Source organism: Equus asinus, chromosome 5 (assembly GCF_041296235.1).
Source record: "Equus asinus isolate D_3611 breed Donkey chromosome 5, EquAss-T2T_v2, whole genome shotgun sequence".
In the NCBI taxonomy this organism is placed as follows: Eukaryota; Metazoa; Chordata; class Mammalia; order Perissodactyla; family Equidae; genus Equus; species Equus asinus.
Genome location: NC_091794.1, coordinates 23,199,435 through 23,215,473, shown reverse-complemented (window position 1 = coordinate 23,215,473; position 16,039 = coordinate 23,199,435). Strand labels below are relative to the sequence as shown.

The 16,039-nt window shown below is 39.0% G+C and overlaps 1 protein-coding gene across 11 annotated transcripts in view; it reads right to left on the bottom strand.

Annotated features, from left to right (window-relative positions):
- Nucleotides 1–16,039, bottom strand: part of PARP15 (poly(ADP-ribose) polymerase family member 15) — a 60,138-nt gene that overhangs the window by 23,614 nt on the left and 20,485 nt on the right. For all 11 annotated transcript variants that reach the window (XM_044771490.2, XM_070508968.1, XM_044771487.2 and 8 more), the window contains 4 exons: nt 13,936–14,169; nt 8,223–8,444; nt 6,975–7,053; nt 5,581–5,730 (listed from right to left, as the gene is read on the bottom strand). In XM_044771490.2, the coding sequence (XP_044627425.2) occupies nt 5,581–5,730; nt 6,975–7,053; nt 8,223–8,444; nt 13,936–14,169 (685 nt within the window). The remainder of the gene's footprint in view (nt 1–5,580; nt 5,731–6,974; nt 7,054–8,222; nt 8,445–13,935; nt 14,170–16,039) is intronic.

The following is a 16,039-nucleotide window of genomic DNA, read 5'->3' as shown; positions in this document are numbered from 1 at the left end:
CTAGAGGAAATGGATAAATTCTTGGACTCCTACAATCTCCCAAAGGTCACTCAAGAAGAGGCAGACAATTTGAACAGACCAATCACAAGGAAAGAGATTGAAACAGCAATCAAAAACATCCCAAAGCATAAAACCCCAGGACCAGATGGCTTTCCTGGGGAATTCTACCAAACTTTCAGAGAGGATTTAATACCCATCCTTTTCAAGCTATTCCAAAAAATTAGGGAAGATGGAACACTTCCTAACACATTCTATGAGACCAACATCACGCTGATACCAAAACCTGACAAGGACACCATGAGAAAAGAGAACTCCAGGCCAATATCACTGATGAACATAGATGCAAAAATTCTAAACAAAATTTTGGCAACCAGAATTCAGCAATTCATCAAAAGAATCATACATCAGGATCAGGTGGGATTCATACCAGGGACACAGGGATGGTTCAGCATCCGCAAATCAATCAACGTGATACACCACATCAACAAACTGAGGAATAAAAACCACATGATCATCTCAATAGATGCAGAGAAGGCATTTGACAAGATCCAACAGCCATTTATGATAAAAACTCTAAACAAAATGGGCATAGAAGGAAACTACCTCAACATAATAAAGGCCATATACAACAAACCCATAGCCAACATCATACTCAATGGGCAAAAACTGAACGCCATCCCCCTGAAAACAGGAACGAGACAAGGATGCCCTCTATCACCACTCTTATTTAACATAGTACTGGAGGTCCTGGCCAGAGCAATCAGGCAAGAAAAAGGAATAAAAGGAATCCAAATAGGGAGGGAAGAAGTGAAACTCTCGCTGTTTGCAGACGACATGATCTTATATATAGAAAACCCCAAAGAATCCATTGGAAAACTGTTAGAAGTAATCAACAACTGCAGCAAAGTTGCAGGGTATAAAATGAATTTGCATAAATCAGTAGCATTTCTATACTCCAGTAATGAACCAACAGAAAAAGAACTCAAGAATACAATACCATTCACAATCACAACAAAAAGAATAAAATACCTTGGGGTAAATTTAACTAAGGAAGTGAAGGACCTATATAATGAAAATTACAAGGCCTTTCTGAGAGAATTGGATGACGACATAAGGAGATGGAAAGACATTCCATGTACATGGGTTGGAAGAATAAACATAGTTAAAATGTCCGTTCTACCTAAAGCAATCTACAGATTCAACGCCATCCCAATCAGAATCCCAATGACATTCTTTACAGAATTAGAAGAATCATAAAATTCATATGGGGCAACAAAAGACCCCGAATTTCTAAAGCAATCCTGAGAAAAAAGAACAAAACGGGAGGCATCACAATCCCTGACTTCAAAACATACTACAAAGCTATAGTAATCAAAACAGCATGGTACTGGTACAAAAACAGGTGCACAGATCAATGGAACAGAATTGAAAGCCCAGAAATAAAACCACACATCTATGGACAGCTTATCTTCGACAAAGGAGCTGAGGGCATACAATGGAGAAAAGAAAGTCTTTTCAACAAATGGTGCTGGGAAAACTGGAAAGCCACATGTAAAACAATGAAAATTGACCATTCTTTTTCACCATTCACCAAAATAAACTCAAAATGGATCAAAGACCTAAAGGTGAGACCTGCAACCATAAGGCTTCTGGAAGAAAACGTAGGCAGTACACTCTTTGACATCAGTATTAAAAGGATCTTTTTGGACACCATGCCTTCTCAGAGAAGGGAAACAATAGAAAGAATAAACAAATGGGACTTCATCAGATTAAAGAGCTTCTTCAAGGCAAATGAAAGCAGGATTGAAACAAAAAAACAACCCACTAACTGGGAAAAAATATTTGCAAGTCATATATCTGACACAGGCTTAATATCCATAATATATAAAGAATTGTCGCAACTCAACCACAAAACATCAAACAACCCAATCAAAAAATGGGCTGGAGACATGAACAGACATTTCTCCAAAGAAGATATACCGATGGCCAATAGACACATGAAAAGATGCTCATCATCGCTGATCATCAGGGAAATGCAAATCAAAACTACACTAAGATATCACCTTACTCCCATTAGAATGACAAAAATATCTAAAACTAATAGCAACAAATGTTGGAGAGGTTGCGGAGAAAAAGGAACCCTCATACACTGCTGGTAGGAATGCAAACTGGTGCAGCCACTATGGAAAACAGTATGGAGTTTCCTCAAAAAATTAAAAATAGAACTACCATACGATCCAGCCATCCCACTACTGGGTATTTATCCAAAGAGCTTGAAGTCAGCAATCCCAAAAGTCCTATGCACCCCAATGTTTATTGCAGCACTGTTTACAATAGCCAAGACATGGAAGCAACCTAAGTGTCCAGCAACAGACGAATGGATAAAGAAGATGTGGTACATATATACAATGGAATACTACTCAGCTGCAAAACAGAACAAAATCATTCCATTTGCAATAACATGGATGGAACTTGAGAGAATTATGTTAAGTGAAATAAGCCAGCGAGAGAAGGATAATCTGTGTATGACTCCACTCATATGAGGAATTTAAAATTATGGACCAAGAACAGTTTAGTGGATACCAGGGGAAAGGTGGGGTGGGGGGTGGGCACAAAGGGTGAAGTGGTGCACCTGTAACATGACTGACAAACATTAACGTACAACTGAAATTTCACAAGATTGTAACCTATCAATAACTCAGTAAAAAAATAAATAAATAAATAAAAAAGAACTCATACATCTTAACAACAAAAAAACCAGCAACGCAATTAAAAAATGGGCAAAAGATCTGAGCAGATATCTTTCCAAACAAGATATACAGATGGCCAATAGGGACATGAAAAGAGGTTCAACATCACTAATTATTAGGGAAACGCAAATCAAAACCACAATGAGCTATCACCTTAAACCCGTCAGAATGGCTATAATTAATGAGACAATAAATAACAAGTGTTGGAGAGGATGTGGAGAGACGGGAACCCTCAAACACTGCTAGTAAGAATACAAACAAGTGCAGCCACTAGGGAAAACAGTATGGAAATTCCTCAAAAAATTAAGAACAGAACTACCATAATCCAGCTATTCCACTGCTGGGTATTCATCCAAAGAACATGAAAACACAAATGCGTAAAGATATATGCACCCCTATGTTCACTGTGGTATTATTCACAATAGCCAAGACTTGGAAACAACCTAAGTGCCCATCAAGGGACGAATGGATAAGGAAGCTGTGGTATATATACACAGTGGAATACTACTCAGCCATAAAAACGATGAAATCTCTCCATTTGCAACAACATGGATGGACTTTGAGGGTATTATGCTAAGCGAAATAAGTCAGAGGGAGAAGGTCAAATACCATATGATCTCACTCATAAATAAAACATAAAAACAACACCAACAAACACATAGATATAGAGATTGGATTGGTGGTTACCAGAGGGGAAGGAGGAGAACAAAGGGGTGAGTAGGTATACATGTGTGGTGATGGATGGTAATTAGTGTTTGGGTGGTGAACATGATGTAATCTACACAGAAATTGAAATATGATAATGTACATTTGAAATTTATATAATGTTATAAACCAATGTCACCTCAATAAAAAAAAATAATAAAAATGATAGAGTGGATGAAAAATTCCTAGACAGAATCTGGCACATAAAAGTATTGAATAAATGTTAGTTGTTTTATCATTATAAAGATCTGTCTCTCTATCTACCTGTATCTCCTTGATTATGTGTGGTGTGTGTGTGTTATGAATTGTCTATTTTTTAAAAATTCCCTTTCCTGTTTGTTCGTTTTGGTCTCTGACTTTGCCATGGTGGAGGTTTTCTTCAAACATTTGTGATCTTTGCCAGTCCATTCACGTTTAAGAGTGAGTTTGGAAGCTCCGTGTGCAGGAGGCTGGCTGATGGGTCAGCTTCAATGTAAGGCGAGCAGGTAGTAAGTACTGGACTTTGCAGTCAGGCTCCCCAGAAAGACCCTCCAATCTCATGCTGGGAGGGCAAAAGCCCATGTGCTGTTCCGGGAGCCCCCTGGGGACAGGGACTGGGCATTTGCTGTTCAGTACAGATTTCCCTTAATCGCTGCTTCCATCTAGCTCCCCACCCTCGCCTGTGCCTGTGTTCTCAGTCCAGAACTTTTAGAGAATAAACCTCCCATGGCTGGCCAGGAAAGAGCAAGAGAAGTTACTGGTGCAAAGGATGGGGGACAGAATCAACAGGTCCAAGTGCGCCTCATACAGAATTCCATCCCATTCTGTTCTCATCTCTTCACTGGCCCCCCGCCTTCGCAGGTTCCTGCTGCCTCCACTCCGGCGTCTTCCTGGGCCTGCCATTCTCTCTGGCGGGTTCTCAGTCTCGTCCACTCTGGGTCAGTTACCTCCACTGGCTAGCTGCTTCCTGTCTTCTGGAAATACGTTGCTATCTCTTTTTCCCTCCAACTCTCCTTTTCCCTGTGAGTTTGTGCCCTTTTTGTTAATTCCCTCGTGCTTTAGTGGAGTTTCAAAGGGGGCAGGGATAAATGCATAAGTTTAGTCTACCAGGTTTCAAATAATTCAAGGTTCTTTAGGTCTACAGTTTGAATGACTGATAAATTGAATGGCTATATTACAGACTCACTTCTGCAGAGTAAGTTCCATAGTATTTTGCAGCTGAGAAAGTATTTAAACTTCGATTTCTATTTGTGCTTTATCTTACCCTTTTAATTTAAACATTAATCTTTTGTAATACATAAAATATATTAGCAAAAGAGTGTATGTAAGCTATATTGGGAAGGGCATGCACAAAAGTGTTATTCAATGGGGATGGTCAAAGATTTTAGGGAAAATCAAGAAAAAGGGGTTATGGGGCCGGCCTGGTGGCGCAGTGGTTAAGTTTGCACGTTCCGCTTTGGCGGCCCGGGGTTTGCTGGTTCGGATCCCAGGTGTAGACCTATGCACTGCTTGTCCAGCCACTCTGTGGCAGGCGTCCCACATATAAAGTAGAGGAAGATGGACATGGATGTTAGCTCAGGGCCAGTCTTCCTCAGCAAAAAGAAGAGGATTGGCAGCAAATGTTAGCTCAGGGCTAATCTTCCTCAACAAAAAAAAGAAAAAGAAAAGAAAAAGTGGTTGAATTTTGTTTCAGGTCAGTATAGTATAGAGAAGAGTTGAGTTACAGGAGGTGAGATGTGAGTACCAAGTGAGTTACACAAAAAAGGAAATAAAAATAGAGGAACTTAAAGCTTATCAAATTTTAAGTGTGGAAATTTGATAGTTCAGAGCTAAAAAGGGGAAGAGAGCTGACATTGACTTAGAAAAATGCATTGGTTACACCCACCTTTACATCAGTTATAACCCATCTAATGTTCCTCTGGGAGCAGAGAAACCGAGACACAGAGAGGTTAAATGATTTGTCCAAGGCCACATAATGGTAAGTGGTATAGCCAGAAATCAAACCCAGTTCTTTCTGATTCCAGGGCTGGTATATTTTCTACAACACTCTCTGTCTACTCAGGGCAACATTAGGCATAATTTCCCTCCCTGTAATACATTAGTTATAATAATAGTTACAATCAAGTATATTGCTTACATAAAGTACCTGATTTCAGATTAAATGTCCTTGCTGTCGAGTTTACAATAACATCTGTTTTTTCCTTGGTGATATCTCCAGAAGCAATCTGGAAAGTAATCGCACCAATTTTCATTTCGTATGTTCCAAACTCAGGGTTAGAGACAGCCCCGAAGATATCTGAAAAGGAAGAGATGGATGAAGGGATAGCAGGCTTCTGGAGGAGAAAAACATTATGGGGCCTATTCTCTCCCAGTCCCCTTTCTTCCCCCTACATAAATCCAAACATTACCATGTCTCCTAGCCTGTTAAACGGCTGGCTTTTCTTTTTTAAGGGAATTAGAAAAGAATGCTTTGTGGCAGTAGCAGTATCTATATTTTCTCAGTTAAATAGGGTGACGCAGAAACATCTGATTGGACCATCTGTCTCTTTGCTAAAGTTGCTGCCGTGTCACAGAAAGGAGTGAGGAGGAAGGAGAGACTGCAGACCGCACTCCCATTTCATCTCTGAGAGATTCTTTTTTTTTCTAGCTTTTATTGACAAATAAAAATTGTACATATTTAAGGTGTACAATGTGATGCTTTGATATACATATTCATTGCGAAATGATTACCACAATTGAGCTAATTAACACACACATCACCTCACATAGTTACCTTTGTGTGTGTGTGTGTGTGTGTGTGTGTGTGTGTGTGTGTGTGTGTGGTGAGAACACTTGAGATCTACTCTCAGCAAATTTCAAGGATACAGTGCTTTGTTATGAACTAGAGTCCCCTTGCTGTATATTAGGTCTCAGAATTTATTCATCTTACAACTGAAATGTTGTGCTCCTGGGAGATTCTTTTATTACCGTTTTACAAAAAGGAAAATGGTCTCAGAGTGGCCAAGGCATTTGTCCAATGTGAAACAAGGGCTCACTAACTGGAGATGTGAGCTCTTCCTGCCATTTCACATCCTGCTGGGGTGGCGATACTTAGGCTGCTCAGAGGAAATTACCTAAAACATGTTGGAATATTACTGTACACTCTACACTCTAGGGCTTCACAAGTTAGATGTGCCATTTCTACTTGTCCCTTAAACTCTTCAGTTCTCTCTTTCCACATTTATACAGTAGCAACAGAACCACCTGCCCATGGGCTATTGTATGAGTTAAACAATATAATATATATGAAAGCCATCAGTACAGTTTACTGTGCTAGGCATATTTTAGTTATCTTTTATTATCACATATTAGAAACTCTGGCCTCATTACCAACGACTTGGTTCACATCAATAAGGTTTGTTCTTTGTGAGCCCAGACAATGGAACAGGCTCTGACACCTCTTCCATCACTGATTTGGTCTTCATGTGAATTTGTCTCCTTCTATTGGACTCCATCTAACAATGAAGAGTTGCCAAGCAAAGCAGAACAACTTTACCAGACCTTGCATATCTCCAGCCTTGAGAATCCCGTCCTTGTTGAGATTTCCGTTCGACTGTCTAGTGAATTCATCTAAAAATATCTGGAAATGAAAGAAACACAGCTACTTTCTCTGCCACAACAACGTTCTGTAGAAACGTTGATCCAATCCAATTCTTTGGAACGTTGATTATCAGACATCAGTTAGGAACAACAATTCTCAATAGATTTCCTCTTGTCTCAGAGACTTTTTAATTAAGGAACTGTAGTTCAACCTAGGAATTTTCTCAATAAATACCAGTGCTGATTGACTTTATTTCATGGGAAGACCACAATTCTATCCCAAATGCCTAAGAAGAACTAGGAACTTGGAGGACAACATTATCTTCCATATCTTTTTTTAAGTGCTAATGTTAGTAAGCTGCAGCAATTGCTCTCAAACTCAGGTAATAAAAAGGTAAGAAGAACCACTTCTACAACCAGCATTGAGGCTTGCTATGTGCTAGACGCTTCAAATCCATCCTCTCGATTCTCACAACTCTGAGAGGTGTTATTGCCACGCTCTTTTCACACGATAAAACTGAGATTCAGAGATGTTACCTCGCTCGACCTTTAAATGGCAAAACCAAGATGCAAACCTTTCTTCTTTGTACTTTTATGTTGTTTGCATTTTTGCTATAAGTATGCACAATTTACATAAAATCAATAGAACTTTTTCAAGGGTGAAAACCAGATTTTGGTGCTCAGCATGGGCCAATCAGCTGAGGAGCCCTCCTCAAGGAATGTCACCTTCCAAGGGCAGTGTCGGTAATGAGCACTTGGGAAATGTGCTGGACTGCTTCTCCACCACTGAATATGGTGCTGGTATTTCTAGCTTTAGACCCTCAGAGATGTGTATAGACTTGCTGTATTCTATCTAAATAACTAAATCCTTGAGGCTTCCCTTTTCCAGTCTTTTCCCTGTAGACAAAGCCATGACTTAGCTTTCATTTAGACGGTGTTAAATGTCTAGGCCACTTTTATGCCAATAACTTTCTGCTTCTTTCTAAGGATTTATTTATTATAGATTACCTTGTCTCTTTATAAACTATCTAGGAAGGATGTATGTGTTATCAGTGTTACCTCCTACTTAATCCATTTGACAACTCTCTATCAGCAACCCACACTTACGGGCAAGGAAGTAGAAAACACTGTTAGTGACAGATCTGCAAAGACATCTGATTGCACTGAGGTTGACTTGCCAGAATGACCAGAAGTGATATGTAACCATACCTGTTGGCTTTCCTCATCATCTGGATGTACCAGAAGTTGAACTTCCTGTAAGGTTTTCAGCCACTCACTGCTACTAAATTTGAACACTTCTGAAAGCATTAGTTCAGCAAAAATAGCTTTGGGAAACCTCAAGTTTCCGGTTCCAATCATGGGAAATGTGATTGATGAGAAAGAAAGCTGCTCTACATTCATCATACATTTCTTGATTATATTTGCCATGATCTGAAATGTAGAAAGTACATTTATATAAGTTAGGGCTCAAGCTGGAAAGCAGAAAGAATCGTGGCTTCAGCAACACTGACTCGGCTCTCTGCTACTCTTGGCCTTGTCAGGGCCTAAGGAGTCAGAAAGGGAGAACAAGAAAGAGGGGAGAGAACTTTCCAGAGAGACTCCAACTCACTCAGGAGGGGGGAGTCCAAAGGTATGGGAATGGTTACAGAAACAACGGTATCTCATTGTAATTTAAAGTGAAGTTTATGAAGATTTTTTTGAACATTTTTATGAAAACTTTTAACAACATGGGGAAATGTTTATGTTAAAAAAGCAGGATTAAAAAAAGTTTAGAAGGGAATCTCAACTAAGAAATAAATATACATAAAATTAACTTGAAAGAAATGCAGTAAAATGTTAACCAAAGTTACCTCTAGGTGGTGGGATTATGATTTCTATTTTTTTACTTTTCCGTATTTTCTGCAATGTACACATATTACTTTTATATTGGGAAAAACACGAAGATGGGAGGTTAAACTGGGAGTAGACAGGAGAATTAAGTCATCAAAAGAAGAACACTGGGGGAGTAAAATTAGCAATATGGCAGAGTGAGCTGTTCCCTTTATCTCTCCCCCTTTGAACTACAACTAAATAGACAGTCATTGATCAATGGAGGACACCCACACAGCACAACAGGACACCTGAGAGACCCGTGCAATGATACATCTAAAGGTGGATGGACCACCCCCGGGGAGGTGGTAGAGATAGGTGAGCACTCTCTGGCTCTTCTGCAGATGACATGATTCTTTATATAGAAAACTCTAAAGGATCCATCATAAAACTATTAGAAATAATCAACATCTATAGCAAATTTGCAGGGTACAGAGTCAACTTACAAAAAGCAGTTGCATTTCTATACTCTAGTAACAAACAAGCAGAAAGAGAAGTCAAGAATACTATCCCATTTACAGTTGCAGCAAAAAGAATAAAATATCTAGGAATAGATTTAACTAAAGAGGTGAAAGACCTATACACTAAAAACTATGAGACATTATTGAAAGAAATTGAAGAAGATTAAAGAAATGGAAAGATATTCCATGCTCATGGATCGGAAGAATTAACATAGTTAAAATGTCCATATTACCTAAAGCAATCTACAGATTCAATGCAATCCCAATCAGAATCCCAATGACATTCTTCACAGAAACAGAATAAAGAACCCTAAATTTATGCGGAATAACAAAAGACCTTGAATAGCCAAAGCAATCCTGAGAAAAAAGAAGGAAGCTGGAGGAATCACAATACCTGACTTCAAAATATACTACAAAGCTATAGTAATCAAAATAGCATGGTAGAGGCACAAAAACAGATACACAGACAAATAGAACAGAATTGAAAGCCCAGAAATAAACCCATACATCTATGGACAGCTTATCTTTGACAAAGGAGCCAAGAACATACAATGGAGAAAGGAAAGTCTCTTCAATAAATGGTGTTAGGAAAACTGGACAGCCACATGCAAAAGAATGAAAATAGACTATCTTGCACCATACACAAAAATTAACTGAAAATGGATTAAAAACTTGTATGTAAGACCTGAAACCACAAAACTCCTAGAAGAAAATATAGGCAGTACACTCTTTGACATTGGTTGTAGCAACATATTTTGAATACCACGTCAACTAAGGCAAGGGAAGCAAAAGAAAAAAGTAACAAATGGGACCACATCAGACTAAAAAGCTTCTACCAGGCAAAGGAAATCATGAACAAAACAAAAAGACAACCCACTAACTGGGAGAAAATATTTGCAAATCATATATCCAAAAAGGGGTTAATATCCAAAATATATAAAGAACTCATACAACTCAACAACAAAAAAACAAAGAACTCGATCAAAAATGGGCAGAGAATGGACACAGGGATGGTTCAACATCCGCAAGTCAATCAACGTGATTCACTACATTAACAAAATGAGAAACAAAAACCACATGATCATCTCAATAGATGCAGAGAAAGCATTCGACAAGATCCAACATCCATTTATGATAAAAACTCTCAATAAAATAGGTATAGAAGGAAAGTACCTCAACATAATAAAGGCCATATATGACAAGCCCACAGCCAACATCATACTCAATGGACAAAAACTGAAACCCATCCCTCTCAGAACAGGAACAAGACAAGGGTGCCCACTTTCACCACTCTTATTCAACATAGTACTGGAGGTTTTGGCCAGAGCAATTTGGCAGGAAAAAGAAATAAAAGGAATCCAAATAGGCAACGAATAAGTAAAACTCTCACTGTTTGCAGACAACATGATCTTATATATAGAAAACCCCAAAGAATCCATAGAAAAACTGTTAGAAACAATCAACAACTACAGCAAAGTTGCAGGGTATAAAATCAACATACATAAATCAGTAGCATTTCTATATGCTAACAATGAACTAACAGAAAAAGATCTCAAGAACTCAATCCCATTCACGATTGCAACAAAAAGAATAAAATACCTTAGGATAAATTTAACCAAGGAAGTGAAAGATCTATACAACGAAAACTGCAAGACCTTCTTGAAAGAAATCGACGACGACATAAAGAGATGGAAAGACATTCCATGAACATGGATTGGAAGAATAAACATAGTTAAAATGTCCATACTACACAAAGCAATCTACAGATTCAACGCTATCCCAATCAGAATTCCAGTGTCATTCCTTACAGAAATTGAACAAAGAATCCTAAAATTCATATGGGGCAACAAAGGACCCCGAATTGCTAAAGCAATCCTGAGAAAGAAGAACAAAGCTGGAGGCATCACAATCCCTGACTTCAAAACATACTACAAAGCTACAGTAATCAAAACAGCATGGTACTGGTACAAAAACAGATGCACAGATCAATGGAACAGAATTGAAAGCCCAGAAATAAAACCACACATCTATGGACAGCTAATCTTTGACAAAGGAGCTGAGGGCCTACAACGGAGGAAAGAAAGTCTGTTCAACAACTGGTGCTGGGAAAACTGGACAGCCACATGTAAAAGAATGAAAATCAACCATTCTTTTTCACCATTTACTAAAATAAACTCAAAATGGATCAGAGACCTAAAGATTAGGCCTGAAACAATAAGTCTTCTAGAAGAGAATATCGGCAGTAAACTCTTTGACATCAGCTTCAAAAGAATCTTTTTGGACACCATAACCCCTCACATGAGGGAAACAATAGAAAGAATAAACAAATGGGACTTCATCAGACTAAAGAGCTTCTTCAAGGCAAGGGAAAACAGGATTGAAACAAAAAAACAGCCCACTAATTGGGAAAAAATATTCACAAGTTATTTATCCGACAAATGGTTAATCTCCATAATATACAAAGAACTCACACAACTCAACAATAAAAAATCAAACAACCCAATTACAAAATGGGCAGGGGACATGAACAGACATTTCTCCAAAGAAGATATAAGGATGGCCAATAGACACATGAAAAGATGCTCATCATCACTAATCATCAGGGAAACGCAAATCAAAACTACACTAAGATATCACCTTACACCTGTTAGAATGGCAAAAAATATCCAAAACCAAGAGTGACGAATGTTGGAGAGGTTGTGGAGAAAAGGGAACCCTCATACACTGTTGGTGGGAATGCAAACTGGTGCAGCCACTATGGAAAACAGTACAGAGATTTCTCAAAAAGTTAAGAATAGAAATATCTTATGACCCAGCCATCCCACTACTGGGTATCTATCCTAAGAACCTGAAATCAGCAATTCCAAAAGTTCCATGCACCCCTGTGTTCATCACAGCATTATTCACAATAGCCAAGTCATGGAACCAACCTAAGTGCCCAGCAACTGATGATTGGATAAAGAAGATGCGGTATATATATACAATGGAATACTACTCAGCCATAAAAAAGGACCAAGTCGTCCCATTCACAACAACATGGATAGACCTTGAGGGTATTATGTTGAGTGAAATAAGCCAGACAGAGAAAGACGAACTCTGTATGACTCCACTCATAGGTGGTAGTTAACATATGGACAAACAGAACTGGTCAGTAGTTGCCAGGGGAAAGCGGGGTGGGAGGAGGGCACCAGGGGTGAAGTGGTGTACCTACAACATGACTAATAATGATGTACAACAGTAATTTCACAAGGATGTTAACTTTCATAACCTTGATAAAAAAAAATGGGCAGCGAATACGAACAGACATTTTTCCAAACAAGATATCCAGACGGCCAATAGGCACATGAAAAGATCTTCAACATCAGTAATCACTGAGGAAATGCAAATCAAAACTACAATGAGATAGCACCTTATACCAGCCAGAATGGCTATAATTACTAAGACAAAAAATAACAAATGTTGGAGAGGATGTGGAGAAAAGAGAACTCTCATACACTGCTGGTGGGAATGCAAACTAGTGCAGCCACTATGGAAAATAGTATGGGGATCTCTCAAAAATTAAAAATGGAAATACCATAGGATCCAGCTGTCCCACTACTGAGTATTTATCCAAAGAACTTGAAATCAACAACACAAAGAGATTTATGCATCACTATGTTCACTGCAGCATTACTCACAATAGCCAAGACATGGAAGCAACTCAGTTGCTCATCAAGGGACGAATGGATACAGAAGATGTGGTATATTTACAGAATGGAATACTATTCAGCCATAAAAAAGACAAAATCATCCCATTTGCAACAACAAGGATGGACCTTGAGAATATTACGTCAAGTGAAATAAGCCAGACAGAGAAAACATACACCACGTGATCTCACGTATATGTGGAGGATAAACAAACACATAGATACATACAAAGAGAACAGATTAGTGGTTACCAGAGGGGAAGGGGGTAAGGGGGTGGGCAAAAGGGGTAAAAGGGCACATATATATGGTAATGGACAAAAATTAGACTATTGGTAGTAAACACGATGCAGTATATACAGAAATTGATAAATAATAATGTACACCAGAAATTTTGCAACATTATAAACCAATATGACCTCAATAAAATAAAGATAATTTTTTTTAAAAAAAAAAAAGGACACTGACCCGTCTTCATTCCTCACCACAGCTCTGGCCACATCTCTTTGTTGTACTTAAGGATTATTACACGAATCTTCAGACACCATTCCTGGAGAACCCCAATGATTGTTACTACTTTTGAGAGTCAGTTACTCTGAAATAACTGGTAGTTGTGATGGACTCTCCACGGAATATAATAAAGATTTCAATAAATAGACAGGGTTCAATCAATACTAGGGTTCCTCAACCTGGCCCAGATCATTCTTTCCTGTGGAGCCTGGAGTACGCTTTATAGGATATTTAGCAGAATCCCTGGCCTCTACTGTCTAGTTACCAGGAGCAGTTATCAAAAGCCAACGTCCCCTGGAAGACAAACTCACTTTGGTTGAATACCACTGATCTACATCATGCCAGAAGAAGATTACCAAGGCTATTAAATGAAGCAGAGAACTAGGGTCTTTCTCTACCTGCAAAGATCTTGCTCCATTATCCCAGCCTGGAGCCACGACATGGAGCACAGCTTTGCAGTCCAGATCGCAGCCACTTGTCATGAGTATGCTACCCACTTCCTCCTCTGCTCCCTGCTTGGTGGCATTTAACTCTTTCTGGAGCATTGGACCAGCTTTCATCAAAAGAGCCTGAGATAGTGGTCCTCTTCCAAGCTGAAGATCAGTGGGAACAGTGTTGACAATGACATCAGCCTTAAGGAAAACAGAAACAATTTGTTAGATTGAATCAGTAAGTAATGATTGAGCACCTATAACTTGCTAAGTACTATGGGGTAATGCACAAGATATGTTTGCCTATCATACAGACCTGTCAGCTCTACCCTCAAGGAACTTACAATCTGTTGTTAGTACTTAATGCCATACTGAGGTGACTCACAAAACCTAGAAATGAAGAAAATATATTAGCCACTACTGTCAAGTCAACATGTAATAAGTTGGAGCAGAGCTGTGAAAATGAGTGAAAAAGAGACCAGAGACAAAGAGAGAGAGACAAGGAAAGAAGGAAATTGAGAGTGAAAGGTAGAGGCAGAAAGCAAAAGATGGTGAGAATGACTGAGACAAAAACATAGAAAAATTGAGAGAGACTGAGGAAGAGAGAGATTTGCTTTTAGGCTGGAACTGAGAGTAATTGTTTTGACTTCATTAACTACTAAAGAAAGAATAGGTCCATGTGAAGTGGCATCTGGTCAGCCCTGAAGGCCTGTACAAACGAAGGGCACTGAGGTGGAGGGAGGCAGGGTTTATTCAAGCCTGTCCAGAGGCTTTGAGTTCTCCAATGTCTGCACTGAGGCCATCCCTTTGGTGAGATGGGGTCATAGCTGATGTCAAAAGATATTAGACATTCAATTCATCCAACTCCATTTATTCCAATTTTGTGTTCAGGTTTGGAGGGGAGAATGCTCTGATCATGTGGATTTTGAGTATTCTGGTTCCTTGGGGATCTCTTCCTCATAAATTAAAAGGTGTCTATGTCTCTGGGCCACGTAATAGTTGCATTTCTCACTCTAAGTGAATAATTGGCATCCGTGGGTACACCTCCATCTTATACAAGGTTAGTTAGCATAAACTGATCTCAAGACCTGAGAAGCCCCCTGCAGTGGCAAGAATGAGGGATGCTTCCAAAAAAAACAAAACAAAAACAGAAACAAAAAAACTAGATCCAGCCTACTTTCTCTTCACTCCCACTTGCAGCCTCACTCTCTACTTACTGATTCCTACACAGTTTGGGGAAGCAATATATCAACATGTAAAAAAGTAAAATAGTCTGATTTAATGCTTAAATCAGTTCAAGATAACCAAGAGAAACTGTGTTAAATATACAAATATTAATTGCTATAGAATTTCAAAAAATGGTAGGAATCGTTTAGACTGGACTGGTTAGTAAGAGCTTTACTAAGGGGATAAGGATTTAAGACAAGCTTAAAGAATGGATGTTACTGGGACAGGTAGAAACAAGGCAGTAAGGCATTCTAGGGGGGTGAAACATCTAAGAAAAGACCAAGAATTGAGAAAGGTCAGAGAGGAGTCCAATTGAGCTACAGGAGGGTTTTGATAGTGAGAGACAGGGCTGGAAAGAGATTTGGGGCCAGATGATGGCGGACTCTGAAAATCACATTTTTTTGGACTTGATCCTATAGGCAGTAGGGAGCTATTAAAGATTTTTGTGCAGGGGAGCACCTGATAAAACAATGTTTTTAGAATATGCATCAAACAGCAATGTAGAAGACATATTGGAGGGTGACAGAGACTAAAGGTGAGTAGGCTAGGGCAGTACTGAGAGGTGACTGCGGGAATGAAAAGGAAAGGGAATGCACACGAGTCCTTGTGAAAGGAGGCCTGGTAATGAATTGGATGGGAAAAGCAACTCAGAGAAGAAAGGGTTAAAGAGGTTACACAGTCCAAAGTTTACACAGCACCATCAAATGGTGAGAATAGGCACCCTGACCTGAGTTGGCAAGAGTTTAATAATCAACTTAGCAGACTATGCAGTGGAAAGACTTTGGTTTCCTGATCTAAGAGATGAGGGTGAGTAATGTTTATCTCAATTAAATTGTAGTACTGG